This window comes from Somniosus microcephalus, chromosome 18, assembly GCF_052327205.1.
Source record: "Somniosus microcephalus isolate GS21.2 chromosome 18, FLI_Smic_1.0, whole genome shotgun sequence".
NCBI classification, from domain to species: Eukaryota; Metazoa; Chordata; class Chondrichthyes; order Squaliformes; family Somniosidae; genus Somniosus; species Somniosus microcephalus.
Window position 1 is genome coordinate 6,599,664 of NC_141004.1, and position 18,539 is coordinate 6,618,202.

At 48.6% G+C, this 18,539-nt stretch overlaps 1 protein-coding gene across 2 annotated transcripts in view; it reads left to right on the forward strand.

Moving 5' to 3' along the window:
• Positions 1–18,539, forward strand: part of atxn7l2a (ataxin 7-like 2a) — a 61,016-nt gene that overhangs the window by 31,530 nt on the left and 10,947 nt on the right. For both annotated transcript variants that reach the window (XM_086010989.1, XM_086010990.1), the window contains exons 8-10: positions 1,707–1,902; positions 6,701–6,822; positions 7,940–8,741. In XM_086010989.1, the coding sequence (XP_085867115.1) occupies positions 1,707–1,902; positions 6,701–6,822; positions 7,940–8,741 (1,120 nt within the window). The remainder of the gene's footprint in view (positions 1–1,706; positions 1,903–6,700; positions 6,823–7,939; positions 8,742–18,539) is intronic.

The window sequence follows — 18,539 nt, forward strand, 5'->3', positions numbered from 1 at the left end:
AGCACCTTGTACTAATTGAGAATATGGCCTAGAAATTGAGTTGACGCCGCGCCAGGGCTTTAGCGCCGGAAATTTAGCGCCGGCGCTAATTCCCTTGCGCGCGCCAAAAATTCAGTAGCGCCGCGCCCAGACGGCTGCCGGCGCTACTGGCGGGCGTGAGTGCCTCCCAATGGGCGCTGAGTGCCGCATTGCGGCGCTAATCCGGCGCTGCGGCACCCGATGCGGTGCGGCAGGCTGGGGAAGTGCAGGCCTCCTCCTCCCGTTAAGGAGGCGCTGCCTTCACCCGATCGCTGGTCGTTTGATTTTTTCAAAAATGAGCCCAGCACCTCGGACAAGTGCCGGGCTTGCAGGCCAGACGCATCTGTTCCGCGGGGGGGGGGGGGGGTGGAGGAGTCCGGGGAGGGAGGTGCGGGCAGGCGGCTGGCGGGAAAGCGGCCGGCCGCCGCGCGACCTTAATGCACCGGCGCTAACTTGTGTAAGACTTGGTTGCCAGAGTCTTAGTTGCGGCTGCCACGGGCGAGGCGGCCACAACTGAATTTCGGCGTTCGGGCGCGTTGCCACGGCAACCGGGACGCTGCGCACACCGATGACGTCATCGGTGCCGGCGCAGCGCAACCGGCTAATGCCGATGGCAGCGCCGAAGTGAATTTCAGAAACGGCTATCATTGCGGCGCTAGGCCCTCTAGCGCCGCAAAATGGGCGCTAACCCTACTGAATTTTCAGCCCTATAAATCTCCCACTGTGTCCTGATTTATGGTACTTCTGCATTAAAGTGCATGAATCCTGCACTGCAGGGAACTATCCGGTGAAAATCTATCTTTTTCACAAAGCGCAAAGTATTTTTCATTTACAATATTGAAACCATCATTTACTGTAAAAGTAGTTTGTGTTCTGTTTTGTAAGTATCACTGGATGTGAAGTCATATGATTCACCTTGGGGTTATCTGCATTGTGTTACTGGTGACTGATGATGACTGGGCTAGGAGGAGTTACTGAGTGACGGTGGGAGGGAGCTGGATTAAGATCAGTCGAGATACAGTCAGTAACACAGGGCGCTGGGGGGTGTGGTGGTGCCAAGGGACAGTGTATCTAACCCGTGCTGTACATGTCCCGGGAGTGTTTGATGGGACAGTGTAGAGGGAGCTTTACTCTGTATCTAACCCGTTCTGTACCTGCCCTGGGAGTGTTTGATGGGACAGTGTAGAGGGAGCTTTACTCTGTATCTAACCCGTGCTGTACCTGCCCTGGGAGTGTTTGATGGGACAGTGTAGAGGGAGCTTTACTCTGTATCTAACCCGTGCTGTACATGTCCCGGGAGTGTTTGATGGGACAGTGTAGAGGGAGCTTTACTCTGTATCTAACCTGTGCTGTACCTGCCCCGGGAGTGTTTGATGGGACAGTGTAGAGGGAACTTTACTCTGTATCTAACCCGTGCTGTACCTGCCCCGGGAGTGTTTGATGGGACAGTGTAGAGGGAGCTTTACTCTGTATCTAACCCGTGCTGTACCTGCCCTGGGAGTACTAAAATTCAAAAATGTTCCTTTCTCGGTATTATGTCTTGCTTTGATCAACATAGGTATTCAATTGGAACCCATAGCTGTATTCCATATACATAAATTCCAGGGACAGTGGACTTGGGGCTCGGGGCTGCCGCACTGTGCTGAGATCTCGCTGCCAGGTTAATGTATTTTATTTCCTTTTTGCAGGGTTTCTTTGGAAAGTGACTTGACTGAGGGTGAGAGACGTCCTGCCGATCCCGCTCAACATGCTGAGCTCTCCTACCCTCTGTTCAGGTTCGAGATAAACAGCCGGCTATCGAGCGAGGAGAGTGACGAGGAGCTGACGGAGGAAGCGGAGAAGCTGGACTGTCACTATTCACCATTGCATCCGAAGCCTCTGGCAGTACGTTCCGTTTCAGCTTGGCCCCCTCGCCCTCTGCTTTTCATCTGACCCACTGGGAATGTTGAGGGTTTAAGCTGAGTCCTCTGCAGAGCAGATGGGGCGGGGAAACGTCTGTAGCCACGCTGCATTATTCAGTGTTCAACTTGAAACATTTTTATTTAGTTTCATAGAATGATACAGCACAGAAGGAGGCCACTAGGCACATCGTGCCTTTGCCGGCTCTTTGAAAGAGCTCTCCAATTAGTCCCACTCCCCCTGCTCTTTCCCCCCACAGCCCTGCACATTTCTCCTTTTTCAAGTATTTATCCAATTCCTTTTTGAAAGTTACTATTGAATCTGCTTCCACCGCCCTTTCAGGCAGCGCATTCTGAATCATAACATCTCGCTGTGTAAAAAGAATTCTCCTCATCTCCCCTCTGGTTCTTTTGCCAATTATATGTGTGTCCTCTGGTTACCGACCCTCCTGCCACTGGAATCAGTTACTCCTTATTTATAATAGAAAGAAAGGTTTGCATTTCTGCAGCGCCTTTCACAACCTCAGGACGTCCCAAATCACTTTACAGCCATTGAAGGACTTTTGAAGTGTAGTCACTGTTGTAATGGAGGAAAAGCAGCAGCCAATTTGCGCACAGCAAGCTCCCACAAACAGCAATGTGATAATGACCAGATAATCTGTTTTAGTGATGTTGGTTGAGGGATAAATATTAGCCAGGACACCGGGGAGAACGCCCCCGCTCTTCTTCGAAATTGCGCCGTGGGATCTTGTATGTCCACCTGAGAGAGCAGACGTGGCCTCGGTTTAACGTCTCATCCGAAAGACGGCCCCTCCGACAGTGCAGCACTCCCTCAATAAGGACAGAATTGCTGACTTTAACATGGGGGCTGAATTACATCTGCGTTCTCCCCTCTCCACCTGAAGACTCCACTTGGCATTGGAACCAGTTCTTGGGGAGGAGTGACCTGTACCAAGGGGACGGTCTACACCTGAACTGTGAGGGAGCCGATGTCCTCGGGGTAATATTTTCTAGGGCGGTTCGGGAGGATTTAAACTAATTTGGCAGGGGGATGGGAACCTAGGTAGTGGAAAAGAGGGAAGTCATATGAAGTCAGAAATAGATGGTAGAAAGGTGAGAAGCAATAAGCAAAGGAGAGAAACACAAAGGGCCAAACTAATTCATAATGAGAGTGTGAAAAAAGCAAGCCTGAAGGCTTTGTATCTTAATGCTAGAAGCATTAGGAACAAGATGGATGAATTAGTTGTGGAAATAGAGGTAAACAAGTATGATTTGATTGGGATTACAGAAACGTGGCTGCAGGGTGGGCAAGGCTGGGAACTTAACATCCAGGGATATACAATATTTAGGAAGGATCGGCAAAAAGGTAGGGGAGGTGGGGTAGCATTGCTGGTAAAGGAGGGGATTAATGCAATGGAAAGGAAGGATATTAACTCGGATGAAACGGAATCTGTATGGGTAGAAATGAGAAATAGCAAGGGGAGGAAAACGTTAGTGGGTGTGATATATAGGCCTCCAAATAGTAATATGGAGGTGAGGGAAGGCATAAAAAGGGAAATTAGAGAAGCGTGCGATAAGAGCACAGCTGTCATCATGGGTGACTTTAATTTACATATTGATTGGACTACCCAAATTAGTAAAAATTCTGAGGAGGAGGAATTCCTGGAATGTTTTCGGGACGGTTATCTGGACCAATATGTCGAGGAGCCGACTCGAGATCAGGCCATTTTAGACTGGGTATTGTGCAATGAGAAGGGACTTATCAGCAATCTTCTTGTACGAGGCCCCTTGGGTCAGAGCGATCATAATATGATCGAGCTCTCAGTCGAGATGGAGAGTGAGGAAATTGAATCAGAGACTAAGGTCCAGAACTTAAATAAAGGGAATTACGAGGGTCTGAGACGGGAATTGGGTAAGATTGATTGGGTGGTGTTTCTGGGGGGATTGACAGTGGAGAGACAATGGCAAGCATTCAAAGATAGAATGGAAGAATTCCAGAACATGTTTATACCGGTTTGGCATAAAAATAAACCTAAAAAGGTGACTCAACCGTGGATAACGAGGGAAATTAGGGACAGCATAAAATCAAAAAAAAGGGCATATCAACTGGCAAAAAAAAGCACCAGACCGGAAGATTGGGGGCAGTACAGGATACAGCAAAAGAGGACAAAGGGATTAATCAGGAAGGGGAAAATAGAATACGAAAGTAAACTTGCAGCAAACATAAAGACAGACTGCAAAAGCTTTTATCGGTATATCAGGAGGAAAAGACTGGTAAAATCCCAAGTCGGTCCCTTGCAGTCCGATTCGGGAGAATATATAATGGAGAATAAGGAAATGGCAGACCAATTAAACTCATACTTTGGTTCTGTATTCACAAAGGAGGACACAAATAACCTCTCAGGAATATCGGCAAACATAGGGACTAATGAGAGGGAGGAGCTGACAGAAATTAGTATCTCTAGGGATATGGTGTTGGGTAAGTTGAGGGGACTGAAGGCCGACAAATCCCCGGGGCCTGATAAACTACATCCTAGGGTACTTAAGGAGGTGGCCCTGGAGATAGCAGATGCTCTAAGGATCATCTTCCGGAACTCCATTGACTCGGGAACAGTACCCGTGGATTGGAAGGTAGCTAATGTTACCCCAATATTTAAAAAGGGGGGTAGAGAGAAAGCAGGGAATTATAGACCAGTAAGCCTTACATCGGTTGTGGGCAAAATGCTAGAGTCCATTATTAAGGATAAAATAGCGGAGCACTTGACAAATGGGGAAAGGATCGGACAGAGTCAACATGGATTTACAAAGGGTAAATCGTGTTTGACTAATCTGCTGGAATTTTTTGAGGAAGTAACTGGTAAAATAGATGGGGGAGAGCCAGTGGATGTGGTGTACCTTGACTTCCAGAAAGCCTTCGATAAGGTTCCACACAAAAGATTATCATGCAAAATTAAGGCTCATGGAATTGGGGGCAAAGTATTAACATGGATAGAGAACTGGCTGGCGGATAGAAAACAGAGAGTTGGAATAAACGGCTCGTTTTCGGAGTGGCAGGCAGTGACCAGCGGGGTGCCGCAAGGATCTGTCCTGGGACCCCAGCTGTTCACAATATATATAAATGATCTGGATCAGGGAATTGGATGCAATATTTCCAAATTCGCTGACGACACTAAACTAGGAGGAGGGGTGGGCTCTGATGAGGATGTCAGGAGGCTACAGTGCGATTTGGACAGGTTGGGGGAATGGGCGGATACGTGGCAGATGCACTATAATGTGGATAAATGCGAGGTTATCCACTTTGGGGGTAAAAACAGGAGGGTAGATTATTATCTAAATGGCAATAGATTGGGAGATGGGGAAGTGCAGAGGGACCTGGGTGTTCTTGTGCACCAGTCACTGAAGGAGAGCATGCAGGTGCAACAGGCGATTAAGAAGGCAAATGGTATGTTGGCCTTCATATCAAGGGGGTTCGAGTATAGGAATAGGGATACCTTACTACAGCTGTACAAGGTGCTGGTGAGACCGCATCTGGAGTATTGTGTACAGTTTTGGTCGCCCCATCTGCGGAAGGATGTTCTTGCCATGGAAAGAGTGCAACGGCGATTCACCAGGCTGATACCTGGAATGGCGGGAATGACCTACGAAGAGAGATTAAATAGTTTGGGCTTGTACTCACTGGAGTTTAGAAGATTGAGAGGGGATCTCATCGAAACATATAAAATTATGGCAGGCCTGGACAGGCTGAATTCAGAGAGAATGTTTCCAATGGCCGGGGAGCACAGAACCAGGGGCCACAGTCTAAAAATAGCGGGCAAATCATTTAAAACAGAGATGAGGAAGAATTTCTTCACTCAAAGAGTGGTGAGCCTGTGGAATTCCCTGCCACAGAGGGCTGTGAAGGCTAATTCAATAAATATTTTCAAGAGAGAATTGGATATATTTCTGAAGGCTAAGGGGATTAAGGGTTACGGAGAAAAGGCGGGGACGGGGTACTGAACTGGTAAGATCAGCTATGATCTCAGACGAAGATCAGCCATGATCTCATTGAATGGCGGAGCAGGCTCGAAGGGCCGAATGGCCTACTCCTGTTCCTATCTCTATGTTTGACTCGCCATGTGCAAGGTCATGACAGGGCGACATATTCTGGCATGTTCTATCCCCAGTCAGCCAGGGCATTTGTAAGGGGCACTGCTGTTGGCCTCAGTACCCAGGCATTGGGAGGAGATAATCAGCCGGGTTCCTGCTTCTGATCCCTGTCCAGCAACCCTTGTGGGAAGTCAGTGTGAGTGTTTGGGCAAAGCACGATGACACATTCAAAGGAACACAGGAACAGGAGGAGGCCATTCAGCCCCTCGAGCCTGTTCCACCATTCGATGAGATCACGGCTGATCTGTATCTTAACTCCATCTACCCGCCTTGGTTCCGTAACCCTTAATACCCCTTGCCCAACAAAAATCGATCAATCTCAGTTTTGAAATTTTCAATTGACGCCCCCCCCCCCAGCCTCAACAGCTTTTTGGGGGAGAGTTCCAGATTTCCACCACCCTTTGTGTGAAGAAGTGCTTCCTGACATCACCCCTGAACGGCCCTGGCTTTAATAAATTGAAATTCTTTATAAATTCCGCAAGGTTTAACTCGGATTTAGAAGTTGGACAGGAATGAATTGGCCTTTCCCCCTAACACTCCCCGTCCCTTCGATGAGGAATTGCTCTTGTTGGGGACAAGCGGGGCTGGTGCTGATCTGATCCCGATCTCACCCGTGGCTTTTTTTTTTCCCTTTACAGTTTTGCACTTTCGGAAGCCGGATGATTAGTCGGGGCTGTTATGTCTTCAACAGGCGATTGGATCGTTTCCGTTCGGCCCTCAACTCCATGGTGGAAAGGCACCTAAATTCTCAGATGTGGAGGTCAGTACATTTTGCTTTTCCTCGCCCGGATTTTCTTTTCACTGAGACACTTGGGAGAAAGGGGCCGAATACACTGTGCAGGACACCACACCACCTGGGTTAGAAGGGGGCGGAGAGAGGTGGTGAGCTAAATCAAGAAGCATCGGTTGCTTGAGCCAACTTGGGTTTTAAAAGCCCGTGGATTGTCGGTGGCAGGCGGCCAATAATGGTCTGATGTTCATGCACAGCGGCGCAGCTAAGGCTCCGTTGAAAGGTTCCAAGCTGGGCAGACTGTCAGTACTGTGAACATGGAGACTAGTGGAGTGCTGAAGTTCTGTCACTCTGTCCTGGCACCCTCTATTCCTTCGCACAGAGCTGCCTCACTCAGGACATCTAGCGGTGGAATGGGGTCAAGGCCCCGAACTTTCTCGACCGCGCAAGGGATTTGGGTTCAGATATAGGCATCAGGCTACAAAAATGACTCTGATTAACTTCCCATCCGAAAGACGGCACCTCCGATAATGCAGTACTGGTTCACCGACAGTGCAGCGCTCCCTCAGTACTGCCCCTCCGACAGTGCAGCGCTCCCTCAGTACTGCCCCTCTGACAGTGCAGCGCTCCCTCAGTACTGCCCCTCCGACAGTGCAGCGCTCCCTCAGTACTGCCCCTCCGACAGTGCGGCGCTCCCTCAGTACTGCCCCTCCGACAGTGCGGCTCTCCCTCAGTACTGCCCCTCCGACAGTGCGGCTCTCCCTCAGTACTGCCCCTCCGACAGTGCAGCACTCCCTCAGTACTGCCCCTCCGACAGTGCGGTGCTCCCTCAGTACCACACTGGAGTGTCAGCCTAGATTTTGTGCTCAAGAACCTGGAGTGGGGCTGTCCCGACACCATAATCCAATGGTGCTACCATGCGGTCCTCATGGGAGTGAAATTAGCGTTCGGTAACAACACAAAACAGGCGAGAGCGAATCGGCAGCGCTCCCGGGAGTGTTGGCCTGGATTTCATACTCCAGTCTCTGGAGTGGAGCTTGAACCCACAACCTTCTAACTCAAAGACGAGAGTTGTCCCACTGAGCCACATCCGACACCTTGTAGCACGAGGAGTTATCTGATTCATTTCTTTTTCTTTTCAACACAGGAAAATTCCTCCGGCCACGGATCCCCAGAGGGTGCCGCTCACTGCGCCGCCTCCCGCCCCTTCGGCGCTCTCGCTGCAGTCCGTGCCGTGTCATTCAGCATCCTCTTCCTCGCCCCCCTCTGCAGGCACGGATCCGAAGCCAGCGCCCTCGCCCGCCGCCTGCTGCCGCTCACTCCCTCCGCCGACCCCGACCCCCTCCCCTTCCTCGGGCAGGACGCCCTGGGCCAAGGCCGGACGGGCTTCTGGATTCCACCAAGGCCCCCGTCCCATCGCCGAGACCTCGCCGGGCAAGCGGAAGAAACCGGCGGCATCCTCCTCCTCCTCCGAGCCCCCGCCCGCCTTGGACCCCCCCCTCAAAAGGAACTGCGTGCTGAGTCTGGGCAGGATCAGCGCCCTCCCTCCCGGCGGGATGGCCCCCCGGAACCCCCACTCGAATACCTCTTCACACAACACTAACAATGGAGTCGCTGCCCACGGCCCCAAAGCAGTGCGCTCAAGACAAGCGGGAATTCTGGGCCATTCAGGGAACGCCGTCAGAGGGGCAAGCAGGACAGCGGAACACTTTGATCCCAAGAGGGAGGCCCGCCTCTGCGAGGGGCGCAGGCTGGGGGTTCACAACCCCTCGTCCCCCCCACCCACCGCCAACTCCCCCGCACGGAGTGAGGGCAGGAAACGGAAGAACGCAGCCGCCTGCTCGAAGCCCACCAAAATAGCCAAGTCCCCTGAAGTCAACTGTGTTCAAAGGAAGAGAGAGGAGAGCCTGGTGACGACGCGGCCGCACAGCAACTCTCACACACACAAGGTAGGGGAAGCACAGGTTCTGCTGCAATCGCCACGTAAACGCGCCACGTGGCTAGGAACTGTGCGTGGAGATTTCTGGTTCGAATCTGGGAGCTAGCTGCTCCCAGCCAAGGAGCCGATAGGGGCGCTACAGCTGGCTTCAGCTTTCTTGGGCTAGGAAGGAGCGAAGGTGTCTGAGATTCTCGCCCCTGTTTACCACCCAGTGGTCCCCCTCCCCTCCGCACCCCTGCTGGAACGTGAGTGTGCACGCTTGAATGAGTGTGCGTGTGTGTGAGTGCATCTGTGTGTGTGCCTGAGTGTACACACACGTTGGGTGAGGACAGGTTGAGGCTCGACTGTGATGGTTCTGAGGTTGAATAGCCCGCCGACACTCACTGTCCAGAGCGAACCTTTGGCTCAATGGTAACATTCCTGCAGAAGATGAAGGGTTTGAACCCCACTCCGGACAGTCCCAGTGAGTGGAGACTAGAGCAGGGTCTGTGAATACTGGGTTGAGATCGAGTGTCCATTGCCACAGTAACTGCAGTCAGGGAGTGGTGGAGACGCACTTCCTCACAGCCTGTGGAAAATATCAGGGCATCAGGGAGAATTTCTACCAAAAATTCTCTCAAATATGCCCTGAATTCTGAAATTTGAATGACGACCAAAAACTCCCATACCTACTAGGGGAAGAGAGAAACTGTGTAACACTAGCGGCACACTATGTTACAGCTTGCCATAAACAGAGGGACAACCATTAAATCTAAGAAAAGAGTATATATAAATAATGCGAATGTATATTTATACACTCAGGGATATATCTGTTTATACACTGTACGAATAGATCTGCGTTTATGTGTTCAACCATAAATGTATTTTGATGCTTTGGCAACATAAGATGTACCTTATCATGCCAATAAAGCGATTTCAATTGAATTGAAAAAAAAAAGTGGTGTAGATGGGAGCAGAGTGCGGTAGTCTGACGTCATGCCCTTTGAACCTAAGAAATATCAGAGTATTTTCTAAATGTTGTGAAACTAGGAACTGTGTGAGAGCAGGGGGATTTAGGGGTCAAGTTCAGAAATGACTGAAAGCTAGTGGATAGGTAAAAAAAAAAAAAATTAAATAGGCTAATGGAATGTTGGCCATTATCTCGAGGGGACTGGAGTACAAAGGGGTCGAAGTTAAACTGCAGTTGTATAAAGCTCTGGTTAGACCCCATTTAGAGCACGGCGTTCCGTTCTGGGCCTCGCACCTTAGGAAGGATATATTAGTCTTGGAGGGGGTGTAGCGCTGATTCACCAGAGTGATACCGGGGCTTAAAGGGTTACACTATGAGGACAGGCTGGGCTTGTACTCCCTTGAGTTTAGAAGATTGAGGGGTGATCTAATCGAGGTGTTTAAGATGATTAAAGGATTGGATAGAGTAGATGGGGAGAAACTATTTCGTCTGGTGGGAGAATCCAGAGCAAGGGGCATAATGGTCGACGGGAACGGTAGCGTAGTGGTAATGTTACTGGACTAGTAATCCAGAGGCCTGGACTAATGATCCGGAGACACAAGTTCAAATCCCACCACGGCAGCTGGGGAATATAAATTCAGTTAATTATATAAATCTGGAATAAAAAGCTAGTATCAGTAATGGTGACCATGAAACTATCGGATTGTTGTAAAAACCCATCTGGTTCACTGATGTCCTTTAGGGAAGGAAATCTGCCGTCCTTACCCGGTCTGGCCTATATGTGACTCCAGACCCACAGCAATGTGGTTGACTCTTAACTGCCCTCTGAAATGGCCCAGCGAGACACGCAGCTGTAACAAACCGCTACGAAAAACACTAAGAATAAAACCGGACAGACCACCTGGCATCGACCTGGGCTCCAGCTACGGACACGACAGCGGCACACCCAGCCCAGTCAACCCTGCAAAGTCCTCCTCACCAACATCTGGGGACTTGTGCCAATATTGGGAGAGCTGTCCCACAGACTAGTCAAGCAACAGCCATACTCACAGAATCATACCTTTCAGCCAGTGTCCCAGTCTCCTCCATCATCATCCCTGGGTATGTCCTGTCCCACCAGCAGGACAGACCCACCAGGGGTGGTGGCACAGTGGTATACAGTCGGGCGGGAGTGGCCCTGGGAGTTCTCAACATTGATTCTGGACCCCATGAAGTCTCATGGCTTCAGGTCAAGCATGGGCAAGGAAACCTTCTGCTGATTACAACCTACCGCCCTCCCTCAGCTGATGAATCAGTATTCCTCCATGTTGAACACCACTTTTAAGAAGCACTGAGGGTAGCAAGGTCACAGAAATGACTTCAATATCCATTACCTAGTGTGGCTCGGTAGCACCACAACTGACCGAACAGGCCGAGTCCTAAACGACATAGCTGCCAGTCAGGGCCTGCGACAGGTGGCGAGAGAGCCAACACGAGGGAAAACCTACTTGACCTCATCCTCGCCAATCTACCTGTCGCAGATGCATCTGTCCATAACAGCAGTGACCACCGCACAGTCCTTGTGGAGACGAAATCCTGTCTTAACACTGAGGACACCCTCCATTGTGTTGTGTGGCACTACCACCCTGCGAAATGGGATAGATTCAGAACAGATCTGGCAGCTTAAAACTGGGCATCCATGAAGTGCTGTGGGCCATCAGCAGCAGCAGAATTGTATTCCGCCACAATCTGTAACCTGGCATATCCCTCACTCTACCATTACCAACAAGCCAGGGGACCAACGCTGGTTCAATGAGTAGTGTAGAAGAGCATGCCAGGAGCAGCACCTAAAAATGAGGTGCCTACCTGGGGAAGCTGCAACACAGGACTACATGCATGCTAAACAGTGGAAGCAGCATGCTGCAGACAGAGCTAAGCGATCCCACAATCAACGGATCAGATCAAAGCTCTGTAGTCCTGCCACATCTAGTCGTGAATGGTGGTGGACAATTAAACAACTAACGGGAGAATATCCCCATCCTCAATGATGGTGGAGCCCAGCACGTGAGTGCAAAAGACAAGGCTGAAGAGTTTGCAACCATCTTCAGCCAGAAGTGCCGAGTGGATGATCCATATCGCCTCTTCCTGACATCCCCACCATCACAGAAGCCAGTCTTCAGCCAATTCGATTCACTCCACGTGATATCAAGAAACGGCTGAGCACACTGGATACAGCAAAGGCGATGGGCCCCGACAACATCCCGGCTGCCGAGTTGAATGCTTGTGCTCCAGAACTAGCCGCGCCTCTAGCCAAGCTGTTCCAGTACAGCTACAGCACTGGCATCTACCCGACAATGTGGAAAACTGCCCAGGTATGTCCTGTCCACAAAAAGCAGGACAAATCCAATCCAGCCAATTACCGCCCCATCAGTCGACTCTCAATCATCAGTAAAGTGATGGAAGTTGTCGTTGACAGTGCTATCAAGCGGCACTTACCAATAACCTGCTCACTGATGCCCAGTTTGGGTTCCGCCAAGACCACTCTGCTCCAGACCTCATTACTGCTTTGGTCCAAACATGGACAAAGAGCTGAATTCCAGAGGTGAGGTGAGAGTGACTGCCCTTGACATCAAGGCAGCATTTGACCGAGTGTGGCATCAAGGAGCCCTAGTAAAACTGAGGTCAATGGGAATTGGGGGAGAAAACCCTCCACTGGCTGGAGTCATAACTAGCAAAAAGGAAGATGGTTGTGGTGGTTGAAGGACAATCATCACAGCCCCAGGTCATCGCTGCAGGAGTTCCTCAGGGCAGTGTCCTAGGCCCAACCATCTTCAGCTGCTTCATCAATGACCTTCCCTCCAACATAAGGTCAGAAGTGGGGATATTCGCTGATGACTGCATAGTGTTCAGTGCCATTTGCAACTCCTCAGATAATGAAGCAGTTCATGCGCGAATGCAGCAAGACCTGGATGACATTCAGGCTTGGGCTGATGTATGGCATGAATGTTACTTGCCACACAAGTGCCAGGCAATGACTCTCCAACAAGCAAGAGTCTAACCAATGCCCCATGACATTCAAAGCATTACCATCGCCAAATTCCCCACCATCAACATCCTGGAGGTCACCATTGACCAGAAGCTTAATTAGACCAACCACATAAATACTGTGACAACAAGAGCAGGTCAGAGGCTGGGTATTCTGCGGCGAGTGTCTCACCTTCTGACTCCCCAAAGCCTTTCCACCATCTACAAGGCACAAGTAAGGAGTGTGATGGAATACTCTCCACTTGCCTGGATGAGTGCAGCTCCAACAACACTCAAGAAGCTTGACGCCATCTAGGACAAAGCAGCCCGCTTGATTGGCACCCCATCCACCACCTTAAACATTCAGTCCCCCCACCACTGGCCCACCATGGCTGCAGTGTGTACCGTCTACAAGATGAACTGCAGCAACTCGCCAAGGCTTCTTCAGCAGCACCTCCCAAACCCGCGACTCCTACCACCTAGAAGGACAAGGGCAGCAGGCGCATGGGAACACCACCACCTCCAAATTCCCCTCCAAGTCACACACCATCCTGACTTGGAAATATATCGGCCGATCCTTCATCGTCGCTGGGTCAAAATCCTGGAACTCCCTCCCTAACAGCACTGTGGGAGCACCTTCACCACACGGACTGCAGCGGTTCAAGAAGGCGGCTCACCACCACTTTCTCAAGGGCAATTAGGGATGGGCAATAAATGCCGGCCTTACCAGCGAAGCCCACATCCCAGGAATGATTAAAAAAAAATAGAGCCAGGCCGTTCAGGGGTGATGTCGGGAAGCACTTCTTCACACAAAGGGTAGTGGAAATCGGGAACTCTCTCCCCCAAAAAGCTGTTAAGGCCGGGAGTCAATTGAAAATTTCAAAACTGAGATTGATCGATTTTTGTCAGGCAAAAGGGTATTAAGGGTTATGGAGCTAGGGCTAAGGGTAAATGGAGTTAAGATACCGATCAGCCATGATCTAATTGAATGGCCTCCTCCTGTTCCGATGGCTCCAGGGGTATTATTTCTGTCTGTGAGTCAGAAGGGTTGGGTCTGAGCCCCACAGCAGATAGCCCCAGCGAGTGGAGATTGGAGCACTGGCTCTGAATACTGGAATGACGTCCAGCGGGTGTGGGACGTGTGGGTGCGCACCCCCCCCCCTTATTTTAAAGGGTGGGTGGGATGCTTTTTAGCCTTGGTTGCAGCTCACCTAGGAGAAGGTACATCGAAGATATAAACCGCGAGGAAAGGCAACAGGGAAACCGCAGTAAGCGGCTCAAGAATCTCCCGCGTGAGACTTGGGACCTGCCCTAGGGCAGAACACCAAGAAACTGACTGTCTAGGTTGACGTGCGGAATGGCATTGGGGTGAGTTAGTGACGGCAGTGCCTGTGGAACCTGTATCCCAGCGAATGTCAGCGCTGTCTGGAGGAGAGGGGAAAATGTGGGCAAAGAAAAAATAAACCCAGTTTGTGACACCATTTGAAAACCTCAATCACCTTGTGTCTGTTACTGCCTTTGAATACTTCTATCTCCTACAGAATATTTAACAAACCACTGCGATTGCCTGTTTAAACAAAAGTATCATGTACTTAATTACAGAGCAGCAGAAATATGTGATGGGAATAGCTTAAAGCGGTAATGTAACGTGATCCCACTCACTGTCTGTGTGGATAGGAAGATCCAGTGGGCACTGCCCATGTTTTGTTTATTTATTTGTTCTTGTGATATGGATGTCGCTGACACGGCTGGCATTTATTGGCCATCTCTAGTGGCCCTTGAGAAGGTGGTGGTGAGCCGCCGCCTTGAACCGCTGCAGTCCGTGTGGTGAAGGTGCTCCCACAGTGCTGTTAGGGAGGGAGTTCCGGGATATTGAGCCAGGATGGTGTGTGGCTTGGATGGGAACTTAGAGGCGATGGTGTTCCCATGATGTTGCTGCTTGTGATTGGGGTTCATCTCCCTTGAAAGAACAATGACAACTTACAATTATATAGCGCCTTTAACATAGTAAAATGTCCCACGGTGCTTCACAGGAGCGTTATCAAACAAAACTTGAAACTGAGCCACATAAGGAGATATTAGAAAAGCAAAATACTGTGGATGCTGGAAATTTGAAATAAAAAGAGAAAATGCTGAATATACTCGGCAGGTCAGGCAGCATCCGTGGAGAGAGAAACAGAGTTTCAGGTCGATGACCTTTTTTGTTAGAACTCCCTCCAAAGATGCTGCCTGACCTGCTGAGTATTTCGAGCATTTTCTGTTTTTATATAAGGAGACATGTGACCAAAAGCTTGGTCAAAGAGGTAGGTTTTAAGGAGTGTCTTAAAGGAGGAAAAAGAGGCGGTGCGGTTTAGGGAGGGAATTAGGACCCAGGCAGCTGAAGGCACGGCTGCCAATAAGGTAGGAACATAAGAAATAGGAGCAGGAGTGGGTCTTTTGGCCCCTCGAGCCTGCTCTGCCATTCAATAAGATCATGGCTGATCTTCTACCTCAACTCCACTTTCCTGCACTATCCCCATATCCCTTGATTCCCTTAATATCGAAAAATCTGTCAATCTCTGTCTTGAATATACTTAACTGATCCTCCATTGCCCTCTGGGGTTGAGAATTCCAAAGATTCACCACCCTCTCAGTGAAGAAATTTCTCCTCATCTCAGTCCGAAATGGCCGACCCCTTATTCTGAGACTGTGACCCCTGGTTCTAGACTCTCCAGCCAGGGGAAACATCCTCCCTGCATCTACACTGTCAAGCCCTGTAAGAATTTTGTATGTTTCAATGAGATCACCTCTCATTCTTTTAAACTCAAGAGAATATAGGCCTAGTCTACTCAATCTCTCCTCATAGGGCAATCCCCCCATCCCAGGAATCAGTCTGGTGAACCTTCGTTGCACTCCCTCTATGGCAACTATATCCTTCCTTAGGTAAGGAGACCAAACTGTACACAATACTCCAGGTGTGGTCTCACCAGGGCCCTATATAATTGCAGTAAGATGTCTTTACACTTACACTTAAATCCTCTTGTAATAAAGGCCAGCATACCATTTGCTTTCCTAATTGCTTGCTGTACCTGCATGTTAACTTTCAGTGATTCGTGTACAAGGACACCCAGGTCCCTCTGAACACCAACATTTCCCGATCTCTCTCCATTTAAAAATACGCTGCTGTTCTATTTTTCCTACCAAATTTCTCCACATTATATTCTATTTGCCATGTTCTTGCCCACTCACTTATCCTGTCTATATCCCCTTGAAGCCTCCTTGCATCCTCCTCACAACTTACATTCCCACCCAGCTTTGTATCATCAGCAAACTTGGATATATTACATTTGGTCCCCTCATCCAAATCATTGATGTAGATTGTGAATAGCTGAGGCCCAAGCACTGATCCTTGCGGTACCCCACTAGTTACAGCCTGCCAACCTGAAAATGACCCGTTTATTCCTACTCTCTGTTTTAAGAACATAATAGGAGCAGTTGTAGCAAGATTTCCCTATTTTTATACTCCATCTGCGTTGCAATAAAGGCCAATATTCCATTTGCCTTCCTAATTACTTGCTGTACCTGCATGCTAACTTTTTGTGTTTCATGTACGAGGACAGCCAGATCCCTCTGTACCGCAGCATTCTGTAGTCTCAATTTAAATAACATTTTCTTTCCGTTAACCAATCCTCTATCCATGCTAGTCTATTACCCCCAATCCCATAAGCACTAAATTTGTTTAATAACCTCTTGTGTGGCACCTTATCGAATGCCTTCTGAAAATCCAAATAAACCACCTCCACTGGTTCCCCCTTCTCTATTCTGTTAGTTACAACCTCAATAAACTCTAACAGATTTGTCAAACACGATTTCCCCTTCATAAATCCGTGTTGACTCTGCCCAATCCTATTATTATTTTCGAAGTGCCCTGTTACCATGTCCTTAATAATAGATTCTAGCATTTTTCCTACTACTGATGTCAGGCTAACTGGTCTATAGTTCCCTGTTTTCTCTCTCCTTTCTTAAATAGTGGGGTTACATTTGCTACCTTCAAATCCGCGGGAACCATTCTAGAATCTATGGAATTTTGGAAGATGACAACCAATGCATCCACTATCTCTGTAGCCATCTCTTTCAAAACCCTAGGATGTAGGCCATCGGGTCCAGGGGATTTCTTGGCTTTCAGTCCCATTATTTTCTCCAGTGCTATTTTTTTACTAATACTATTTTCTTTCAGTTCTTCATTCTCACTAGACCCTTGGTTCTCCACTATTTCCGGGAAGTTTTTTGCGTTGTTTTCCGTGAAGACAGACACAAAGTATTTGTTTAATTTCTCTGCCATTTCCTTATTCCCCATTATAATTTCTCCTGTCTCAGCCTGCAAGGGACCCACATTTACTTTTGCTAATCTTTTCCTTTTTACACACTTATAGAAGCTTTGACAGTCTGTTTTTATGCCTCTCGCTAGTTTACTCTCATATTGGCCCAGAAATTCGTGTCGGGGGCTTCCCGCGGGTGCAAGCCCCCGACCTACACTTACCTAGCGCGCCGACAGTTGAAGCCTGGGCCTGCGTGGATTTCCTGTCTGTGGCCCGGTTCAGCTCCCGGCGCGCTGTGCTTGCGTGACCCAGCGGCGTACTTAGTGCGATGCGTCGGCTGGGATCACGTGAGCACTGGGCAACCAATCGGAGGATGCAAAAGTTCATTCATGAGTTTGACAGTAAGAACTGTCAAACTCATGAAAACTCTGGGCGCCCAAAACAGTACTTAAACTTGAAATAAAAATTTTTTTAAATCACGCTATTTAAATGAACTATAAATAACTTTAAATAACTGTTTTAAACAATAAATTAAATTTTTGAAAAAAATAATTTTATAAAAAATTGGGGCTAAAAATACACTTACCTTACTGTAACGTCTTTAAAAATAATAAACCTGTGGAAAAAAAATTCTAATTTTAATTATTAGACCACTTACCTTTTAAAATTAAGTCCTTGCGTCTGCTTTTTTCAAGTGGAGGCCTTCACGCACGGGCAAACCTGGAGGAAAAAAAAGGAAGTTCAACGCGCACACGCAGACTCCTGCGCGCACGCGTTCGACCTCTGAACCCCTTGCGTAGTGCATGCAAGATTCCGGCACTTCCATCGGGTCCACGCGTGAGTACTCCATCCGTACTCACGCGTTGGGACCCGAATTTCTGGGCCATTGTGTTTTTCCCTTTCTTTATCAATTTCTTGGTCTTCCTTTGATGAATTCTAAAACCCTCCCAATCCTCAGGCTTACTATTTTTGGCAACATTGTAAGCCTCTTCCTTTGATCTAATACTATTTTTAACTTCTCTTGTTAGCCACGGTTGGACCACATTTCCTGTGGGGTTTTTGTCCCTTAAAGGAATGTATATTTGTTGTAAATTATGTATTAATTCTTTAAATACTAGCCATTGCTTCTCTACCATCATACCTTTTAATGTAGTTTCCCAATCTACCTTAGCCAACTCCCCCCTCATTCCTACGTAGTTTGCTTTGTTGAGATTTAAGACCCTAGTTTCGGATTTAACTAAATCACTTTCAAACTCAATATAAAATTGTATCATATTATGGTCACTCTTCCCTAAAGGCCCCTTTACTACAAGGTTATTAATTAACCCTTTCTCATTGCACAATACTAGATCTAAAATAGTCTCATCCCTAGTTGGTTCCTCAACATACCGATCTCGAAAACTATCTTGCATACATTCCATGAATTCGTCCTCCACACTGTTACTACAAATTTGGTTTGCCCAGTCTATATGTAGATTAAAGTCCCCCATGATTACTGTATTACCCTTGTTACATGTGACTCTAATTTCCTGATTTACACTCTGCCCTACATTACAAC